General features: G+C 35.9%; 3 protein-coding genes across 3 annotated transcripts; 1 reads left to right on the top strand and 2 right to left on the bottom strand.

Annotated features, from left to right (window-relative positions):
* The first annotated feature begins 388 nt into the window (after positions 1–388).
* LOC141815516 (uncharacterized) lies at positions 389–3,180 on the top strand. The gene is made up of 2 exons (XM_074703459.1): positions 389–614; positions 1,736–3,180. The coding sequence occupies exon 2, from the start codon at positions 1,786–1,788 to the stop codon at positions 3,001–3,003; it is 1,218 nt and encodes a 405-aa protein (XP_074559560.1). The 5' UTR covers positions 389–614; positions 1,736–1,785; the 3' UTR covers positions 3,004–3,180.
* Positions 3,181–5,602: 2,422 nt separating this feature from the next.
* On the bottom strand, positions 5,603–9,449 carry LOC141814567 (putative leucine-rich repeat receptor-like serine/threonine-protein kinase At2g24130). Its single transcript, XM_074702509.1, has 2 exons — positions 6,863–9,449; positions 5,603–6,054 (listed from the first exon to the last, which is right to left on the bottom strand). Exons 1-2 carry the CDS (start codon positions 9,447–9,449, stop codon positions 5,603–5,605), a joined length of 3,039 nt encoding a protein of 1,012 aa, XP_074558610.1.
* A 3,544-nt stretch (positions 9,450–12,993) lies between these two features.
* On the bottom strand, positions 12,994–19,576 carry LOC141814568 (serine/threonine-protein kinase BLUS1-like). The gene is made up of 19 exons (XM_074702511.1): positions 19,376–19,576; positions 18,076–18,330; positions 17,843–17,967; positions 17,716–17,760; positions 17,443–17,524; positions 17,269–17,337; positions 17,008–17,178; positions 16,847–16,912; positions 16,290–16,358; positions 16,093–16,221; positions 15,949–16,010; positions 15,045–15,275; positions 14,643–14,740; positions 14,417–14,514; positions 14,306–14,344; positions 14,037–14,153; positions 13,830–13,955; positions 13,343–13,404; positions 12,994–13,250 (listed from the first exon to the last, which is right to left on the bottom strand). The coding sequence occupies exons 1-19, from the start codon at positions 19,547–19,549 to the stop codon at positions 13,199–13,201; spliced, it is 2,070 nt and encodes a 689-aa protein (XP_074558612.1). The 5' UTR covers positions 19,550–19,576; the 3' UTR covers positions 12,994–13,198.
* Positions 19,577–20,571: the final 995 nt, after the last annotated feature.

Below are 20,571 nucleotides of genomic sequence, written 5' to 3' on the forward strand. Positions count from 1 at the left end.
AATTATAATGTAAGTTAATATTTATTACATGAATATTTTAATTAATTACATAGAAGATAATTTCGATAAAAAATTCTAACCCATTAAATTTAACTATCAAGAAGCTTATAAGCAAATGAACACATTCCTTCTCTTGACTTTTTCCCAATAAATAATTATTTTGGTCAAATTCTCTGATATGTTCTTTTCCCGCAATTGATCTGCTGTAGTATTCGATGCATCAACCACGCTTCCTTCCAATAGTACAAGGCAGGTCCCACCTAATTCTCGATCATCAACCCTTTGTTTCCTGCACCCTGCCAACGAAGGAACATGAGGCGAGCTCCACTCATCATTACGAACCCGAAAGGCGAGGCGCAGCGAATCCTCGCTTCTCCCATGGCGATTTCAAGGAAGCGAGAAGGGAAAGCAATGCTGCGCAGTGACCGGAGGAAGAAGAAGTGGCGGCGACGGAGGAGGAAGGCAGCACTTCTCACTCCCGGATCCTGCCATCGATCGACCTCCCCTTCTTAGGAGAGGAGATAGACGTTTGCAGAAGAAGAAGAATAGCACCATTTGGAATCCTCCAATTGTTCTGTTTACCCGGAGGAACCAAATCCCTAGAAGCCACGGAGGTCAGAGCTTCTACTTGTAGATCAATTCCTCGCGTTTTTGTTTTCTTTTGTCTCTTTGCTTGTTGATCTACCTACTATTTCATACGATGGACTCATAAGAATCCTTTTTTCCGCTTCTGTGTTGGGGAATTGCATGCAAAGTTTAATCCAAAAGGGGATCGGATCGAAAGATCGATGAATGTTTATGTTGATAGATTATTGTAATATTCTGACTCTGTTTCTCTTCGACTATTTGGATCCGTAAATTTTGTGAAATTTGGCTAAATTTTATCTATTCAATTTTGTTAGTTGTTTCATTGAATCCTCAAAGATTCACATTGTCACTGTGTATGCAAATGCCCAGATTTCATGTGTTTCTCTACTTGTGCGTCAGAAACAAAGGAGAAATAAAGGAGTATTGCTAGTCAAGATTTACCTTCCATTGATGGTAAATGAGAATTTGTTTTTGTTAGGTTGATTACAAGAGACAAGTAAAATCTAAAAGAATATATTAAAAAGGTTGTGTTCATTACTATGTTGGTCAAGAAATGCTAGTTCCATCTGTTCTGAGTCAACTTCTAATACATGTTATGTTGATAGCTTATATTCAGTCACCTTGCTTAATGATTCATCTAGGAAAATCAGATATAGGTATGAAAAATATCCTAAATTTCATCTTAAAAATTGTGAATTGATACTTGTAACTATGATTTAAACATATTATTATGTAAAATTAAAAATGGATCCTTTATTTATAACAGGATCAAATTTTTCAGGACCTGAAGATTATTAAGGGTAAACTCATTCTTGGAGAATTAGGGTAGAGTCTCTTGTAAGGCCATTGTCATGGCAACAATGAGCCATGCTAGTATTTGCAGTGCATCCATTGATTAATCAATCATGCATTATGCTAGCAATTTCTAATTCTCTGGCATATACATCCTTTTTAATCAATTTGTTGCATCTACCTGCAGTAGCATTCCCTTTAATTTCACCTGTTTCAGCCTGCCCTTTTCAAAGGGCTGCCAATTTTTGTGAGGCCTATTGGTCAGTTTGCATATAAGTTATCTGTTTTTCCTTATAAAACAATTTTTGAAGTCAGTACAATGAAATAAATCAGTTGCGATACATTTTCAATGCAGGTTAGGAGGATTTTACAATGTTTGTAACACGTTAGAGCCAAGGAAATCTAATGGCTCAAAGGGAGATTGCACTTATGAAAAAAGTGCTTCAACAACATATCCTCATAAGAAAACTTTACATGGAAATAGAGGAGGAAAGAGAAGCTTCAGCAACCGCAACAAGTGAAGCTTTAGCCATGATCCTCAGACTTCAAGAAGAAAAAGCAGCAGAGAAGTTGGAAGCATGTCAGTACAGAAGGCTAGCAGAGGAAAAACTTCACCATGCCCAACAATTTTTAATCATTCTTGAGGAAGCAATGGAAGACAAGGAAATTGAGATTTCATTGCTTAAGCACCAAATTCAGGTATATAAGAAAAAGTTACTAAATAATGGTATCGATGATCTCGATATTGAAAACATGCATTCACACGGAGATGATATCAATAATGGCATCAGTGATCTTAACATTGAAAACTTGTATCCATATGGAGGTATTCATGATCATGATACTGTGGACACCTCTTTGCCTCCATTAAAAACAAGTAGGTTGTATTCTGAGTTCTATAGCAATGAGAATACTCCCTGGGAGTCTGCTAGGCAAACAATTGGGAAATCCATTGGTGGCAACATAGATCAGATTAGTGAGAAAGACAAACAAGTTTTGAATTTGCTCAAGGAATCCAAACCAGAACCAACCACAAGTAACAGGCCAATCAGTTCAGGACAAGATACTTCATCTTGTTATTCTTCATGTCATTCCAAACTTCAAACCGATGCCTGTCCAGATGTTTTTCCTGCTTGTAACAATTTACAGAATCAAAATGAATCTGACAGAAATGCATTTCCTGTGGCTTGTGTCCATGATATATTTGAAGTCCCAGAAGCTGACAAATATCACACAACCAGTGAATCTAACAAGTATATCATGGAAGAATCTATGGTAGAAACTAAGCCTTGTGTCGATAAACAAGACGTGGCATCAGAACGAACTGCGGATGGTCAAATGATGGAATATAACTCTGTGATCATGGATTCTGCAGATGGAACTTGGAACTTGAGAAATGAGTTTGAGAGTATAAAATGCCAACTTCGGCTAATTGACTGTGAAAGCTTGATGCAAATGGAAGAATATGATAGGAAAAATGAGCAGTTGAATTTGTTGAGTGAGATTTATGAGCAGCTTAGCGCAATAGAATGTCACCTGAAAGAATCCAAGTCCAAGAGTTTTCCCGATTACAGTTCCCATTTGGTGGCTGTTATGGAGGTAAACTTTTTCTGCTATTTCTAATTACTATTTTAGACGGAAACTTTTTGTTTTCCCTTTTCTTAGAATAGGGACAACTTACCTGGTCATCATGTTATCTAATCTAAGTTCATAGTTCTTAGTTCTTAGATTAATTAGTTATTTTATGATCCATAAAATGGTTGTATTTCTACTTGAATGTAATAAAGATTTTCAAGATCCCACCTGGTATTAAAGTCTACCCATCTCCGTCCTTCCCTTAACGAGATTGTCTCTCCTCCATGCTAAAAGGCTTGCCCACCTCTCCGTCCTTTATCCTTCTGCATCCTTTGCTTTTTAACTTTGATTTTGTTTTAGACAAGATATCATTGATTAATTGTGTGTTTTATGTGACGTCTTACAGAAATGGTTTGTGTTGTCTTTACTCCCATACACTATTTCAGTGTAGTGGCGTGCTGACGTTGAGGCTCATGTCGAGGCTGGCCTCGACTTGTTCCGTGCTAAGCTTGCCTCAGAGCCTGTGTTTTGAGTTGGAGAACTATAAATTGATAGAGGAAGCCTCACATTGAGGCTCATCTTGACCCATTCCACATGTCGGTTAGCATGCAAACCATGGTAAGTAAGCACTTTAGATATTGTCCATCAAGCAACTCTTCACAAATAGTTAGGACAAACATAACTTAGCGAGGCATCTGGCTCCAGTCATGCACGCCTAAATGCTGCCTTTCTTTTGAAATGATGAGTTTGGTTGCTTCCAGCTATTCTTCTAAAGATCAGTTTATCATTTCCACTTTGTGTTCAATATCAAAAAGGTGAGACAGGGATTTAAAAATCTTTTCTCCTGCTTCCATCTTTGTATTGTATCTCATTTATGTTGTGTTAATTAGGCATGAATAAGTCAGTGTCATTCAGGTTACTATAAAATCAAATTAAATAATAGGAAAATAATTATGTAATTAAAAAATAATTTTATAAGGTTCCCATTGATTAAATTCTTAGAATATTAAATTATATGATAAATGGTATATTAGATTTTTAATGGTTAATTATTTTTATAAATAAATCAATTAGTGTCATCTATTCATTTATACATGTTTTAGGATTAGAATATTATTAGTTCTAATAAAAGGAGGGTGGTTTAAATAATAAAGAGGATGAATGACCATTCTTCCACTAGAGGAGGAAGGAATGAGTCACCTCATTGTACTGTCTAAACTCAATGCATTTGGCAATCAAGTGCTCCATGTCCTTTTCCTTTGCCCCCTTTCCTTTACTTTGGTCTTTGATAAGATTAATTAATGACATTTAATAAGGTTGCAAGCAGTTGAATGGTGTCATTGTTCCAACTTGTTTTTGAACATCTTTAATTTGTAGGGATGGCTTGTTGAATATGATTTTGCTTTTTTAGTTTTATAACAAGTATAGACAAATTTAAGGTTTTTTTTTTATTGTATGCTCTAAGTTTCATACTTAATGCATCGATACTTAATGCACTCACTGAGCTTCACTTCTTTGCCTTGACCATGGGGGTAGTTATTGTGGGAATGGAAAGTTCACTATATCGTAGAAAAGATGCATTTGTTGATGCTCATATTCCTTGCCAAGGCCACAATGGTGGTTATCTTCCAAATGAATACATTATGCCACAAAAATGATGCACTAGTTTATGCTCAGCTTCTCTGCCTCTGAGGGTCGAATAGAAGCTTCTTATGTTTGGAATTAGGAAATTTTCATACTCTCATTTTTCATATGCTTGCATTTCACTCATTCTCATTTTTTTTTATCTTTATTGATTATCTTTTAAGCAAAAGGGGAGCTTTGATGTAACTATAAAATTATTGTCGTGTGATCTAGAAGTTATGGGTTTCGAAAATAATCTCATATTGGTGAAAGTTTTGTGCATCTGATTATATATTTTCATCCCTTATCTCTTATCGAATTGGATGGTAAAAAAAATCTTATAGAGGACTTCTCCTAATGGTGGAGCCAGAATTATCCATTTACCCGGGCTGATCTCTACCTCGGACTGTTTTTCTTTCTTCTACCGTCAATCTCTTGGGCTACGTTCTTTTTTTCCCACTGCCGATTCTCTTAACATTCTTTTTTTCAATGTCGTCAGTTGTGGTCCACCCCGGGCTAAAGCTTGGGTACATCAAGCAGTGGCTCCGCCCTTAGTTCTCCATGGGATTTGCATTCCTCATTCGTCACTACTACTCACCATGCACTCTTTGCATTATCTTTTTCTTCAATTTCAAATTTTCAATAGTTTATACAGATTTGATCACACCACCGTATCTCTACCAAACACAAACCTAATTGAGTGCTCCCTCCATTAAACCAATCTGATTAAGCACACAGATTATTTTAATTAAGCTTAATTATTAAAATAGATATTTTGAAAAACCCTTCCAAATCTCATTAGTATCAAAAGCCCCTTTACATTTTAATGCCACTCTAAAATGCCCCCCTCCCTTCCCTAAGACCAAAATTATCACTCAAATTACACAATAACCAAGAGGGCATTTTGATAATAATAAAATCTTGAGGGATATTTTAAAGAAAAGGCTATGGGCATTTTTAGAAATTACCCTAATTAATCACATCCCTGCTTTTAATGTATCTGGCGCGTTAATCATCAAAATTATCAAAAAGATGAAGAATTCGCCGTGGACGATGACGACTCCTCGACGTCGCCGGCGGCGGCGGGGTCGTTGTCATATCGTGCGAGATCCTGTTTCAGAAGAGAAATCCGGCGGGCGACTTCGAGCATCGTTGGCCTCGCCGCCGGGGACACCTGCGTGCAGATCAAACCGACCTCGATCAACTCCGCCACCACCTCCCTCTTCATCTTCTTATAGTAGAGCGAGTTGTGATGAGGCGCTGGCATCGGCGTCGGAGGCGAAGGCGCTCTCCACTTCGTCTCCGCCGTGACGGCGTCCACGTCATGCGGATAATGCATTCTCACCCACTCGTGCAGCGTCACGCCCTCGTGAAACATTACGTCCGTCGGCCGTTTTCCGGCGACCATCTCCAGAACCACCACCCCGTAGCTGTACACGTCGCCTTCCGGCGATGGTCGGCCTCCCAATCCGTATTCTGAAATTATTAACATGCAAATTTCATCAAAAAAAATATATATATAAAAAAAATGAAAAAAGGAGAAAATTTCCTCCTCTACCCCTTACAATTTAGTAAATTACACTACACTTCACTTCACCTACGTCTCCATCTTTTTTTTACTGTCCTAAATTTTTAAACTTTTGTTCATTTTATCCTTAATATTAAATTCATCATCATTATTATTTTCATATATTTGCTATGTCAACATTTTATTAGACAAACGTATTTTTGACCCCTAATTATCAACAAAGTAATTATTAACAAAATTAATTTTCTTAATAGAAAAGTGAGGTGATAGTAAATTTTACTCTTATAATTAAATTTTCATGTGATAAATTGACAAACTTAGTGGTGATAATTTATTTAATTTTCTTTAAAATACCCTTAGAAACTTTTGCTCATTATTATTAATACTATTAGTAAAAAAATGACACTACATACACATTACACATCTACTGGTAAATAAATTAACATTGACAAAAATTTAATATAAAAAGGATAAAATAAATATTTTTAGTCTTAGATTGGGGATATTTTTACAGAAATGTAGAAACATTGAGGGGTATTTTGACATTAACAAAATATTTGGGGTACTTTAAAATGGTCATTAAGCTTAGCTTTGTTGGTTGAAATTATCCTAATTTGGCATTAGGTCACCATAAAAAAAATTAGGGAGTAAAATATAATTTACTATTTTCTGAGCAGCAAAATGTTTGTTTTTCTTAAAATAATTCAGTGAAGAAGGAAAAGAAGAAGAAGAAGAGGAAGAAGAAAACTCACGTACCTGGTGCAATGTATCCAACCGAGCCCTGCAACAATCCGGTGATCGAATTATTACACGCAGATGATTCGTCGTCGTCTTCCTCCTTCGGCCCAATTCCTCTCACCAACCTCGAAATCCCAAAGTCCGATACCAACGCCGTCATGTCCTCGTCCAACAGAACGTTACTGGGCTTGAGATCGCAATGCACAACTTTGACCGGCGCGTGGTGGTGCAAGTAGGCGACTCCCTCCGCCACATCGCTCAAGATGCTCACCATCCTCTGCAAATCCAATGGAGGAGCAGCGCCTATCCGTTCCTGATACAGGTACCTCTCCAAGCTCCCATTGGGCATCAATGGCAGCACCAGCGCCTTGAAGTCCGGCTCGCTGCACGCCGTGATGACCCTGATCAAGTTCCGGTGCCGCGTCCTCCTCAGCACTTGGCACTCCCGCTTGAAGCTTTTGGAGATCTCCCCGCCGGAGTTCGCTAGAACTTTGACGGCGATGGTGGTCTCGTTGTCGAAAGTACCTTTATACACCTGCCCGAATCGCCCTTGTCCGACGAGGTTCGCGTCGGAGAAGCCACCAGTGGCTTTCACGAGCTGACGGTGCGTGATTCTCGGGTGGTGACGCTGCCGCCGCATTCTTTGCCCTTCTTCTTCTTCTTCTTCGTCTCCAGTCGCCAGGAACAGAGTACTTAGACCACAACTGTACTTTGATCTCCTGCGTTTTATTAGTGAACACATCAAGAAGATGGTGCAAATAGTGCCAGCGATTGAAAGAGGTAGCGCCAAGGCTTTGCGCCGGCTATGTGCTCGCTGCGTTGAGCATGAAGAAATGCCCGGAATCGACCCGCAGAGGTTTGGGTTTCCGAGGAAGGAGTCGGCGGTCAGGGAGGCGAATAGACCTTTTGATGGTAATTCGCCGGAGAAGTTGTTGAAGGAGAGATTGAGTTGCTTTAGTGAGGAAGACTCTTGCAGTGTCTCTGGCACACCTCCGGAGAAGCTGTTGAATGAGATATCGAGCGTTCGGAGATATGGCAGCGCTCCAACCGAGCTCGGGAGCGGGCCCTGCATCACGTTCCCGGAGAGGTTGAGGTACTCGAGCGCGAGGCAGCCTCTGAGCTGAGGAAGTATCCCGCCGGAGAATCTGTTGCTTGAAAAATCCAACGCAAGGATCATATTCATCTCGCCGAGCTGCGGAGGGAGCGGCCCCTCGAGGAGGTTGCTCGACAAGTTGAGGTACAATTTCATGCTGCCTAGCGCCGCCACGGCGGCCGGGATCCTCCCCGTCAACCGGTTGAAAGAAAGGTCGAGAATTTCCAAGTTTACACAGGCACCGAGGCTCGCCGGAATTTCGCCGGAGAGCTGGTTTTTGTGAAGCATCAACGTTCTGAGCTGAGTCAGATTGGACAGGGACTCGGGGATTGAACCGGTGAGCTTGTTCGACGACATGTCGACGAGTCCTAAGTGTGGAATTCCGCCGAGCGACTGCGGGATTTCGCCTGAGAGCAAGTTGTTGGACAAGTAGACCCTCTCTAGCTTCCTCAACGGCGATAAGTCCGGCGGAATCGATCCGTTCAAGTAGTTGTGAGAAAGATTGAGATAAGTCAGATTGAGGAGGTTGGATATGTTGGGTGGGATCGGGCCGGAAATAGCATTGTCGTCGAGGTGAAGCTGCACGAGGTTGACAGAAAGATCGCCAAGGAGCAGCGGAATGCGGCCCCCGAGATTGTTTCCGGCGAGCTCGAGCTCCTGCAAGCGAGAGCAGTTCATCAAGGAAGCAAAGAACGGGGCGAGGTTTGTGTTGCTGTCGTGGCTCGAGAGGTTGTTGTAGGAGAGGTACAAGTATTGGAGGAAAGGCATCTTGTCGAAGATCGCCGACGGCAGAACTCCGGAGAGGCGGTTCGACTCGAAGTCAATCCACTCGAGCTTGGAGGAGTTGGATAAGGCTAACGGAATCCGGCCGGCGAAGTTGTTGGACCAGAGGAGGATGAACTTTAAGTCTGGGAGGCGGCACTCGTCTGCGAGGGGGATTTCTCCGGCGAGGGAGTTGTTGGAGAGATCGACGTACTGTAGAGAGGTGCAGTTGCAGAACAGAGTCTTGGGAGCGGCGCCTGCGAGTCGGTTGCCGTCGAGGTCGAGATAGACGAGGCGGCGGAGGAGGCCGAACTCGACGGGGATGGACCCGGCGAGGAGGTTCTTGGACAAGCTCAGTTGTTGGAGGCGGGAGAGGTAGCCGATCGCCGGCGGGATGACGCCGGAGAAGAAGTTCTCGGAGAGGTCGAGGACAACGAGGGAGGAAAAGTTGGCGACCGCCGAGGAGATGGTACCACCGAGGCCGCGGCCAGTGAGGACGAGCTGCGCCACCCGCCGCGAGGCGCGGAGGCAGGTCACGCCGGTCCAGTCGCAGACGTCGGATCCTGAGGCACCCCATCCGGATAGGGCCCCGGTGGGGTCAGAGGTGACGGCGGAGGCGAAAAGGAGGAGCGATGCGCGGTCGTCGTTGCCGGCATCGAGGCCGACGCTGAAATTTGATCTGCCGGCGTCAGCAGAGGCAAGAAGGGAGAAGAAGTGGAAGGCGAGGAAGACGATAATCGCGGCGGCCATGGCGATTTCCGGTGATTGAGAATTTGCTACACCGCTGGGAATTTAAGAGAAGTTTGAAAGCCGAGGAAGGTGGCTGCCTAACCGCCGTTGACTGAACGCCGTTAAAATGTGTCACCAGATGTTTTGACTTTCCATTAGGAACATACCCCCACTCCTTTTCTAGATACCCGCATTTTACCCGCAGAGTCGGGATACCAGTAAATTCATATATGGGTACCTTCGGGGTATGGAAACATCTCGATAAAGTAGAGCTCTTCACGGGAACCGATGATGTTACAGGGGTGGACAAATTCTATGTTAAATTTTCGTAAAAAAATAGATAAATTATTTATAAATAATATTTATGGACAATATGTTTAAATAAAACTTAAATAATTAAAGAATCTTCTAAAATAAATAAATAAATACATTTATAATATTAAATTCACTAATTAATAATATAAATATAAATATTTTAAATAACAAAATAAATTTAAAGTAAGAGTTTGATGATTTCTAATTGAATCAATCCCAAACTAAGCTCAAAAATTCGAAATAAGTTGGAATACTTATTTTTATCAATTTTAAATTCGATTTAATTTGAATGGATTTACCTCGACCCACAAATGAATCAAATGAGTGATATAGTTTACAAACGATTTATGCTCTCCTTTTCTTTCTCTATATCGTATTCTATGCGAAACAGGGTGGCCCAATCTGAGGGTGAAAAATCCGGGTAAGTTGAACCATCTTGATAAAATAGAGTTCTTAATGGAAACGCTAATGGCCGGTGGCGTGCACCTAGTTAGGGGATTAGTGATCGATTAAGGCGGTAATTTACCCCTTACCGTTACCTGATTTATGATTGGACAAGAACATGGACTCACATTTGGGGCATGCAGTGGAGATGGCGTGTAGGGAATGAATAGGTGTGAAAAGGCTGGGTGATTATGGCTAATAGTGGATTACAGTGGAGATTAAGATGCGTATTAATAGTGAGGTTTGGTGATAGGATATTTTAAGGTTTTAGCCAAATTTTCCTTTTCAAGCCCGGGATGAGGATCTTTGTCGGATACGGGTCGCGTGAGCGGTCACGTGATCTGTCCTCGTTGACCATGGGAGGTCAGCGTGCCATCATGACAAAAAAACTTAATGAACGGGATTGTTTGGCTCTGAATTTAATGGAATTTGATGAGATTGTAATTCTAAAGAATAATTTTTTTATATATAATATAAATAGAGTACTACAATGTGATAGGCAAGAGTAAAAGGGATTTAGCAAGTTAGTAGGATCCATATTTATTAGTAATATGGTTAAGAATATTAAAGACGACTTAATTACTTGTCAAATTTAAGGTATAGCAAAATTTACTAATAAGATACAAATTTAATGTATAAAAGAGTGATATTATTTGAAATCTTTTACTAAATAAATTAATTAATTTAAAAAATTTTGATTACGTTTTTAGAAATATACAATTAATTTATATATATATATATATATATATATTTATATATATATATTTATCAATTATATGGGCATAAAGACAATATCTACCAAATGAAATGATCTAATTAATTATTTATCAAACAAGAAAGAAAGTAGTTTTCAAAAGAGTCTAAGGACTTTGTGAATGTTATTTCAAAAAAGTGAATGAACTTGATCGTTATCGTTGTCATCATCATTGTCATCTTATACAAAAGGTGGAATCCACCATCTTAGTGGACCCCATGATCATCTGTGAGGAGGTAAATCAAGAAATTGCAATTGATCATGACGAAGGAGGATATTGCTCGATTTCTCCAAAATTCGAACCCTTGTCTCTCTTCTGTAAGTTTGTTCCATTGTAACCAACTCAGTTATTTCCCGGAGGCGTCATCATCATTGTCATCGTTCAATGAGAAAGATGTGTTCAATTTATTATTATTCTCAAATGAATCCTTAAAGTGATTAGATGATCTTGTTGGAAATGGAGGTGTACCTAAATTATTGTAGATGATTAGGTCTTTAGATGCACCGTGTCCTTCCATAACAAAATATTTATTTCCATGCGATCCAAATCATAATCAACTAGTGTTCATTACCTGCCCATTGTGCAAAGTTCGTATTAATATATAAATAAAAAATTTAATAGTTTGCACGAATTGTGTTTATACCTAAGTTTTAAAACAATAAATTATTTAATTATAACTTTGTTCTTAAAACATTATGCCTACTTAAATTTAGAAATATTTTTTTCCTAAAATCAAGTTAAATTCAGAACTTTTGGGTTACAGAATTAAATAAAGTTAGGTTAATTTTATTTTAACTAAATTGAATATTTTTTAAATTAGTGCAAGTTAAATAATATCTTAAACTTTTTATTCAGAATTTTAGTTTTACAATTGCTATAAGATTAACATTTTAAAATATTATTTCAAAAGAGAATAACATGTAATAAGCACAAATATTAGAAACCAAAATATTAAATGTACATGATTAAATAATAATTTTCTAAAGAAAAAGTGTTTATCTAAAATGTATTGTTTTCTATGAATTAAACATATATTATATATATTTTTTAAAGTTTCAAGGAAATTACCAAAGAATTATTCACTTATGTGTTCACAAAAATAATTCTTTAATAATTTTTATATATGATTTATTATTAAAGAAGCATCTATTAGTATAAAATTTTCATATTACAGTACTTAGATATGCAAATATATATATATTTCAATGTTATTAACTAAAATTAAATTATTTTTTAAAATTAGAGTTTATAATTTTGAATAGAAAATGTCTAAAATTTTTAATTTGAAAAATCCTATTCTATGTAAATTTTGCAAATAAGGTTGTAAAATCCTTCACTATTAATATTTGATTAAAAAAACATTAAATGTTGGAGCATGTAAAGTTTAAATTTATCAAATTGTATACTCAAATTTTATATGTAACATTAACATTTCTAAATTAATATTATTTTTCTTAAAAATATATACAGAAATATATAATTAATATTTCAAAACAATTAGTTTAAAATTTTCAAATATACATTTTGAATTCATTTAAAAAATATAATATTATGTTCAAACATAAATGTAATAGAAAAGGTTGAAAATGAAGATGCTTAACAATTATCATAGTTAAATTGGATTAACTTGAGAAGATTTTTTTTTAAAAAAAAACTATGAGTAGTTTTAATAATAGTGTAATACTTATTTATAAAAGCTATTATATCAATTTTTAAATCATATATCATCTATTTTGTTGAATTTAATCATTAGATAATTTCCCCCCATAAAATGGTATAAATAAATAAAATTCTATTAAGTTACAATGTAAATTATAAGTTTCTTTAACTAAATCATTCATACATGTAAAATCAATGTTTTAAAAAAATGTCTTGTCTACTAAAACATGCAAAATCATATCCAAATTTTAAATTCTTCAAACAATATTTAAGACAATCTTGTAAGAGGAATATCTTCTTTAAAATCTTTATGAATTAATTGATTACACAAACAGAGAGAATTATGATGAGCAATGACACCTTTTACCAAACTAATTCAACTCATAGGCATTTCTTAGCATAACTTCTCAGGTCCTTATTGTTGGAGCAGTAGAACCTTTCTACTGGCATTTGTTTTGAACTAAAACAAAGCATTAGAGAAAAGGAAATATAATCCTACATTTTACATTTCCATCTTCATTCTTTGTAGTGCTAAGCAAGGAAGAAGTGAGACTCCCTGTGTCAAGTACTTGTCGAAGTTAGTCAAAAGATGCAAACCTAGCCATTCCTCATTTTAAGTCTTTGTATTTCATCTTGCGCAGATGCTAATCTGTAAGACAAGTGAAGTGTCATATATCTTAGAGAGTGTTATGTGCATATGCTTACAAACTTACAAATTGAGTAAAGTCATAAAATTATTACTTCCAATGCAGTTCAGCTATCTCTTGCAAATATTCCTTCTCCCTTTCGTGAGCTGCTTCAAGCTATCAAGGAAGAATCAAACAAATAAGATTATGTTTTACTACTAAATGAACGATGAAAATTTCTTTCGTGAGAAAGATTATGTCTTGAAACCTCTCTTCTAATTCCAAATTCATGTTCCTAAGGTTTTTGAACGACTAATTGATTCTCCAATATATGGTGATTTTACAAATGATTTTTTACATTATATCAAAAAAAATGATAATTCCTTAACAACTATCAAGCCTTTTGTAGTCAAGGAATCTCCTGCCTTTTCAAGCGTATTTCTAAAAATACTATGTTGAATTGAATTCGATATAGGTAAGTCAAATGAAAATTGAACTTTCTATATTTGTCTAACTTGTATTTCTTTCATTGCAAATTCACGAAATAACATTTTTATTTTGCATTACTAATTAGATGTTGGTAGCATAAGTAGAAGCAATACCAAGGACTTCTCGTTCATAGTTGTGTGTCCAGACAAGGATACGTCAGTCGCACGACCAGCTAGAACATTAGAAATTGGTGATGAATCACCTGTGCTCAGTTGTCTCATCATAGAAAGGATGGTATCCTATGAAAAGAAGTCATGGCATGTAAGCTAGAGTTAAAACAAAATTAAAGTTACAAAATCTAAACCTATACTTGATCTTACCATTTGAACCATATTTGCTTGTGACATTTGATGCAAATACGACAACATAGAACATCCTAAAGTTGGAGTAGAATCGATAGTTGATTGCATATTTGGTGAAGAAAGATGAGTAAACACCTAAATTTCTCAAATTCAAAAGAAAAGATATCAAGGTAAGACATTTTGCAATCCTAAAGATTGTATTTTTCAAAGAATCATGTATTAAAATATAATGATATAACATACATTTCAATATTCAAAGGTATATTAAATGTACATAGTTCACTAACCAGCATACTTTGACTCTTTTGAAGGCAAGGTGTAGAAGTCTGAAAAATAGAGCATGTACATTAGAATACAATATTAGGTGAATTTACATGTTAATTATGTATCGTTCTCACTTTTTCTAGATCAATACTTTCTGATGTCACTTTAAAGCGACCCTTTTGTTGCACAAGTGGAGGCTTTGATTTATCATCAATTTCGTCACTAGATGATGCTGCACCATGAAACATTTAAGAATGATAAATGATGGCTATATCATAATCATAATATCAAATAAGATTATTTTCTAAAAGATTAGAAAAAACACAACTAAACATGTAAGATACAAGTTAAGGTTACTACCTGTGCTTGTGGATTTTGTTGAATCAATTAATGATGGCGCTAAACCTCCATTGCAATTTCCCATATTTTGGACCTCGTTTTGGGACCTCTGAGTCAGACTAAAATGTGCAATGCGTAGTTAGCCAATGAAGAACATGGAAAATATTCTGTCAATATTATATGAAAGAATTCAAAAGTATTATGAGAAACTGATATAAGACACATTGCGACTTTTCAATCAAACAAAACCATTATATACTGCTTTTGACAATCTATAAGGAATGGTATATGGTGCATGATCAAGACATAAAATGGCACATTACAAACATAAAAGAGATGACACCTTTTGAATATGAAATCCTATATGGAAGCAGTGTATTAAAACACATGCAACATGCAGTTTACAAAAATATATTAGCTAACCTTTCAGGCTTAGGTGAGGGAAGAACTTCATATGATGATGAACTTGTAGAAGCCTTTGGTTCATGGCTTTCACATGAAGTATTTTCAATTTGATTTTGATCAACTGATGCACAATTTCTGTTGGCATCAAATGCTACCTCATTTGGGTTTAAAACAGAGCAAGTATGGACAACATTTTGTTCGCTCATATCTACCAACTTAAGCTCATTGTCAGGGACTTCAACTTTGAGTCTGAAGAAAAAATTAATTATGATTAGAAGATATTATAAGCAAATGCACCCTAATAGTAAGAAAATCTAGCTTATTAAATAATAACTTTGGCAAGACCATTTAGGATAAATTATTAAAATGATTCATTCTAAACCAAAATACTTGATATATTGGGGCGTGGCAAACCACCTTAGGCATGCATATGACATATTTGATTATCTCCAATTTCATATTTGATTATTCGATTGATTAAATTTTAATCTAAGTATTGATAATCTTAACCTAAATTTTGGAGATTCTAATATTGCATAATTTTCATTGTCAAGCCGAAATACAAGGTATTGTATTATCTCATCATAAAAGTGTCATGCATTGTCATGTGACCTTCTTGGTTTAAATAATTAATGGTAAGTTGGTGCCAATAGATAATGACTATATGCTTTACAAAGTTAATAGCACATATATGAATTTGATAAAAACGAATGTTCATGCAAGGCCAAAATGCATATTAGATTAACCATTAATCCATGTTTATCCTTCTATGCCCTACAGCTATCTCACAAATGGAATAAAAACTTGGTTATTTTGAAATTCTAAGAGAGAGCATCAGCTAGTCCTTATACAGTGAAAAACTTGAACAAAAGCATGCTTCATAGGTACATACATACAAGATTTTAACCTTCTTGCTCATTACCTCTGATTACATGGATTTTTATCAGGCGACGAGAGATTTAATTTGCACAAGAATGCATCTTCCTGAAAGTGTCACATGCTCTCAGAAAGAAGCTTAGTTGTATACTTCTTAATTAAAATTGCAAATAAAAGAAGCTATACATACAAATTGATCATCATCCTTAAGTGTAAAACTGGAAGAAGAGGACATGGATTCTGGGTTTCTTTCTTGCAAAGTATCAATCTCAAATATTTGAAAACCATCTGACTCTTTATTTTCATCATTTTCTGAAATCTGGTAGAAGCTTGAAATTAGCATGACAATACAACAAAGTAAGAATGAGAAGAGAGGGATGAGGTTACCAAGGAAGCTTGATATTTCAAGTCTTCAGTATCAAAATTCCAACCACTGATTCCTCTTTTGTACTCGTTCTATGTACATAGACAAAAGAAAACAAATCAAGATCTTTTAAAGTATCAACCCAGAAAACCCATAATCTTCTGTTAAATACAAATACATCAGAAGTGGAAAATTATCACATGCTTGGAATTCACTTCTCAAAAAGTCAATTTTTTCCAGTCCACTATGAGTTTATGAGGTGGTTGTTGATTATTATTTGGTTTTGCATCATCTTGCAAACACATTCCCTATGCTTTTCTAATAATGTCAGTAACCCATATATACCTTTCCCTCAATGTCACAACCAGTCTTATAGTTAGATGAAAACTTATTTTTCATAACAGCAAGAGCAGAAGCAATCAATTTGTCGAATGGATGAGTTGGAAAAATAAAGTTATATGCACTTAAAATATAACTCAATAAAACTTAATTCTTTGGTGCGATTTCTGATATATAAATAACATCCCAAACTTTTTATTAGAATCTAATATTTTGGATTTTTTAAACTAATTTGATCTACCTGAGATATTTCCTCCTTCTTGCCATAGGGCATCTTCTTTTGAGCAAGTAAGTCTTCTTCTTTGACCTATAATAAGCCAAGTTTATTTCATCATAAAGGGTGCTGAAACAAAAGATGATTGGCAAGCAACACCAAGAAAATAAGAAGACATGATTAGCTACCTTCAAAGCTTGATGACGATCACCAAGAGTAGGCAAGCCCTCCAAAATTTTTCGCACTAGATAATCATGTGACTTGGCTTGCTTGAAGAAAGGTTGCTTTAATAGCTTCTGTGCTGAAGGTCTTTTTGATGGATCTTTTACTAAACATGTAGCGATCATATGTTTGAAACTCTAATAAAAAAAATTAGAATTTGTAAAGATAAGTTGGACATTTGTTCTTTTAGGAAGAATGTAGGAGTTAGAATAAGATTGTCAGGGTACCCTTGAGAATTTCTTGTCTCTCTCATAGTCAAGGCTTGGAGGAGCATTTTGCAAGGTCATGAGCAGAACCTAACAAGTGAAAATGATTCAATCAAGATTCTCAATTAGAAAATATTTTACTCATATGAGATTAAGATGATAAAATTGATAGTGCAAATTTATAGAAACAACTACCTTGATTGGAGGATATTTTGAAAATGGAGCATGACCATGAGCAAGCTCCAAAGCAGTAATTCCAAATGACCATATGTCAGCTCTGTGAATGTTTTTCAAGAATATTTTCACTAAGTAAAATTCATTAAAAACTAACTGGAGGCAAAGAAATTAGTCCATTGTCTTGAAACTAAGATAACAAAGTAATAAATTGAATAAAGCTTTTAAGACAAGAAAATCCAAGTTATATTTTTTAGCTATTGATCAAATGGAACTAAAGTGAAATAGACCAACTTGAAATCATAACCATGTAATTGCTCCATCACCTCAGGTGCCATCCTATTTAAGAAGGGAAATTTGACTCCAATTATTAAATCTCTAAACACAATTCTATGAGAGATCAATAATAAAGCCGACGCACCAGCAAGGTGTTCCTACAAAGGTATTCCTTGTGCGTTGTCGATCACCTGAATCAAATAGACAAGCAGAAACCCCAAAATCCCCTAATTTTATGGCACCTCGTGTGTCAACTAAAATATTTCCAGCCTGTAGAAAGATATTGATCAGAATAACAAGTTTATATTGATAAAAAAATTTTATCTGCTTATTAAAAATGTAATCAACATGAATCATGAAAATGTAATATCAATTTACCTTCACATCACGGTGTATATGCCCATGGTGATGGAGATATTCCAAACCTTTCAGAACATCTTTTAGTATTGTTGCTATCACAGTTTCCTCAAATCCATGGGGGTATACAGACTTCATTATGTGAAGGCAAGAACCACCCGCCATGTATGGCATGACAACCCACAAGTTATGACCATTTACAAACGAACAATGTGCCCGGAGAACATTCGGGTGGTCTATCAAGATCATAGTTTGTGCCTCCCTGGAGATATTACTCTGAACAAAAAACACCAGAAAAATAAAATAACAGCGGAAAACAATGAAATTGTTCTCTTTTCTTTTCAACGAATTAGCAGGATTTAATTCTTTTCTGTTTCATGTTAGAAAATTTACAGAAGATAGTATACCAAATCACTGTTACTCTGAATTATTAAAAATATGGGAAAAAAGAAAATATTGTCAACGAAAATAAAGTAATATATTCTTCTCTCTTCAATAAAAAATTCATGGGATTTTAATTCCCCCCTATTTCAAGTAAGGAAATTTACAAAAAATAAAAAAGATTGGTGGTGAATTCATAAGCAATCAAATAGATGTTTCTCTGAACAAAAACATGAGAAAAATAAAACATTGTAGAGGAAAACAATGTAATTCTTCTTCTCTAAAAACATGGCAAAAAAAAATATTGTCGACTAAAATAAAGTAATATGTTCTTCTCTCTTCCACAAAAAATTCACGGGATTTTAATTCCCCCTTGTTTCAAGTAAGGAAATTTATGAAAAAGAAAAAAGATTGGTGGTGAACTCACAAGCAATCAAATCGATGTTTACCTGAACAAAAGGATGAGAAAAACAAAACATTGTAGAGGAAAACAATGTAATTCTTCTTCTCTAAAAATATGGCAAAAAGAAAATATTGTTGACGAAAATAAAGTAATATATTCTTCTCTCTTTCACAAAAAATTCACGGGATTTTAATTCTCCCTGTTTCAAGCAAGGAAATTTACAAAAATGAAAAAAGATTGATGGTGAACTCACAAGCCAAATCGATGTTTCTCTGAACAAAAACATGAGAAAAACAAAACATTGTAGAAGAAAACAATGTAATTCTTCTTCTCTTTTTTTTCCTAAAACGAATTCAAGCATATCAATCATTGTTAGCCCGAACAAAAAGAAAAAATAACAGAAACAAAATATCATAGAGGAAAATAGTGTAGATTAATTCTTCTCCTTTTCAAGTCGTAGGATCAAATTTGCCTCTGTTTCAAGTTAGTTTATTTAAAAAATATATATTTGGAGGTAATCTGGGAAGCAAGCATTACCAAATCGCTGTTGTTCCTCTCGAAATCAAGGATTTTGATCGCGACGGTATCGTCGAAGGGGATGCAGCGGGCTCGGTAGACCTGCGCACTGACGCCCTGCCCCACCGCCTCGAACAGCTCGTAGTCTTCCGCCCGGATCGGGTACTTCTTCCTCTCCATCTTCCCGTCCACCATCGTCGCCGCGGCCCACTGCCAAGAGGCGGCCCCGACCCCAAACGACAGCAACTACAATCGTAAAGGGGAAAAAAATGTGAGAGTTGGATCGCGAGAGAGTAGCTAGAATTGGAGGGGAGGAGGAGGAGGAGGAGGAGGAGGAGGGTTTCTCGCTCTGTGCATGGTCATCTCATCCCCGTGGCGAGATCGCAATTGGAGATTTGCGCGCTCATCGGTGCAATTTGGAATTGGAGGTCGTCGCAAGCCTCCGCGATTCTACCGGTCTTCGTCGGAGTTTGTCCAATGAATAGACGGGTAAGAAAAGCGAGTGCGAGAACAAAAGTGACAATAAATCTTTGCCCACCGACGTTTAGAATGGAGAAATTTCATTTTACCACCTCGTAAAGTTTACATTTTTCAATTTGTCCTCAGAGTTATAAAATTTACAAACTCAGGTCATATATTTATCATTGATAAAGTGATGATATTAATGATAGAGATAAAATAATAACATTTTGGAAGATGAAATGAAATCTTTATAAAATATGATAAATTTTATTTAAGAATGAAGGTTTAGTATTTGTTGTTATTGAATTAAATATTTTATAATAAATTTAAATTAGAATGTATATATAAATATATATTATATAATTGTTTAGTTTAGTGGTAAGTTAGCTAAATTTAGAAGGCTTTTACTCAAAAGCCAAGAGTTTAAATTCTTATAATAATAACTAAATCATCCAAAAATAATGATATCATCATCATAACTCGCTCTTAAAAAAGATGCCTTTTATGAAGAATATCTACATTTAAAAAATCATTTAAAACCTATTTATTATGTGAAGTGGCAGTTTACAAATATTGCAAATGACAACTAAATTAGCTTTTATATTTACTCTTAAAACATTCTTAAATCTATTTAGCATGATCAAATTAAGTGGAAAAGAAAAAGGAATATATAGTCTTGTTATATTTTCTTTGTGTTTCCATATTACATTTTTGGAATGAGAGAAAATCATTTCAATTTTGTGGTTCTAATTTGG

The sequence above is a fragment of the Curcuma longa genome, chromosome 21 (genome assembly GCF_044706935.1).
Source record: "Curcuma longa cultivar G26 ecotype Majalengka, Jawa Barat chromosome 21, ITB_CL_G26_1.1, whole genome shotgun sequence".
Lineage (NCBI taxonomy): Eukaryota > Viridiplantae > Streptophyta > Magnoliopsida > Zingiberales > Zingiberaceae > Curcuma > Curcuma longa.

What these genes read in the sequence shown, in the direction of transcription:
- LOC141815516 (XM_074703459.1), top strand. Translation starts at nt 1,786, where the DNA reads ATGGCTCAAAGGGAGATTGCACTTATGAAAAAAGTGCTTCAACAACAT.
- LOC141814567 (XM_074702509.1), bottom strand. Translation starts at nt 9,449, where the DNA reads ATGGCCGCCGCGATTATCGTCTTCCTCGCCTTCCACTTCTTCTCCCTT. An exon ending in GGTTGGATACATTGCACCAG is followed by an intron (nt 6,055 to 6,862) that starts GTACGTGAGTTT and finishes TAATAATTTCAG; the next exon opens with AATACGGATTGGGAGGCCGA.
- LOC141814568 (XM_074702511.1), bottom strand. Translation starts at nt 19,549, where the DNA reads ATGGTGGACGGGAAGATGGAGAGGAAGAAGTACCCGATCCGGGCGGAA. An exon ending in TTTGTAGGAACACCTTGCTG is followed by an intron (nt 17,761 to 17,842) that starts GTGCGTCGGCTT and finishes CTTCTTAAATAG; the next exon opens with GATGGCACCTGAGGTGATGG. An exon ending in TGAAATATCAAGCTTCCTTG is followed by an intron (nt 16,222 to 16,289) that starts GTAACCTCATCC and finishes AGCTTCTACCAG; the next exon opens with ATTTCAGAAAATGATGAAAA.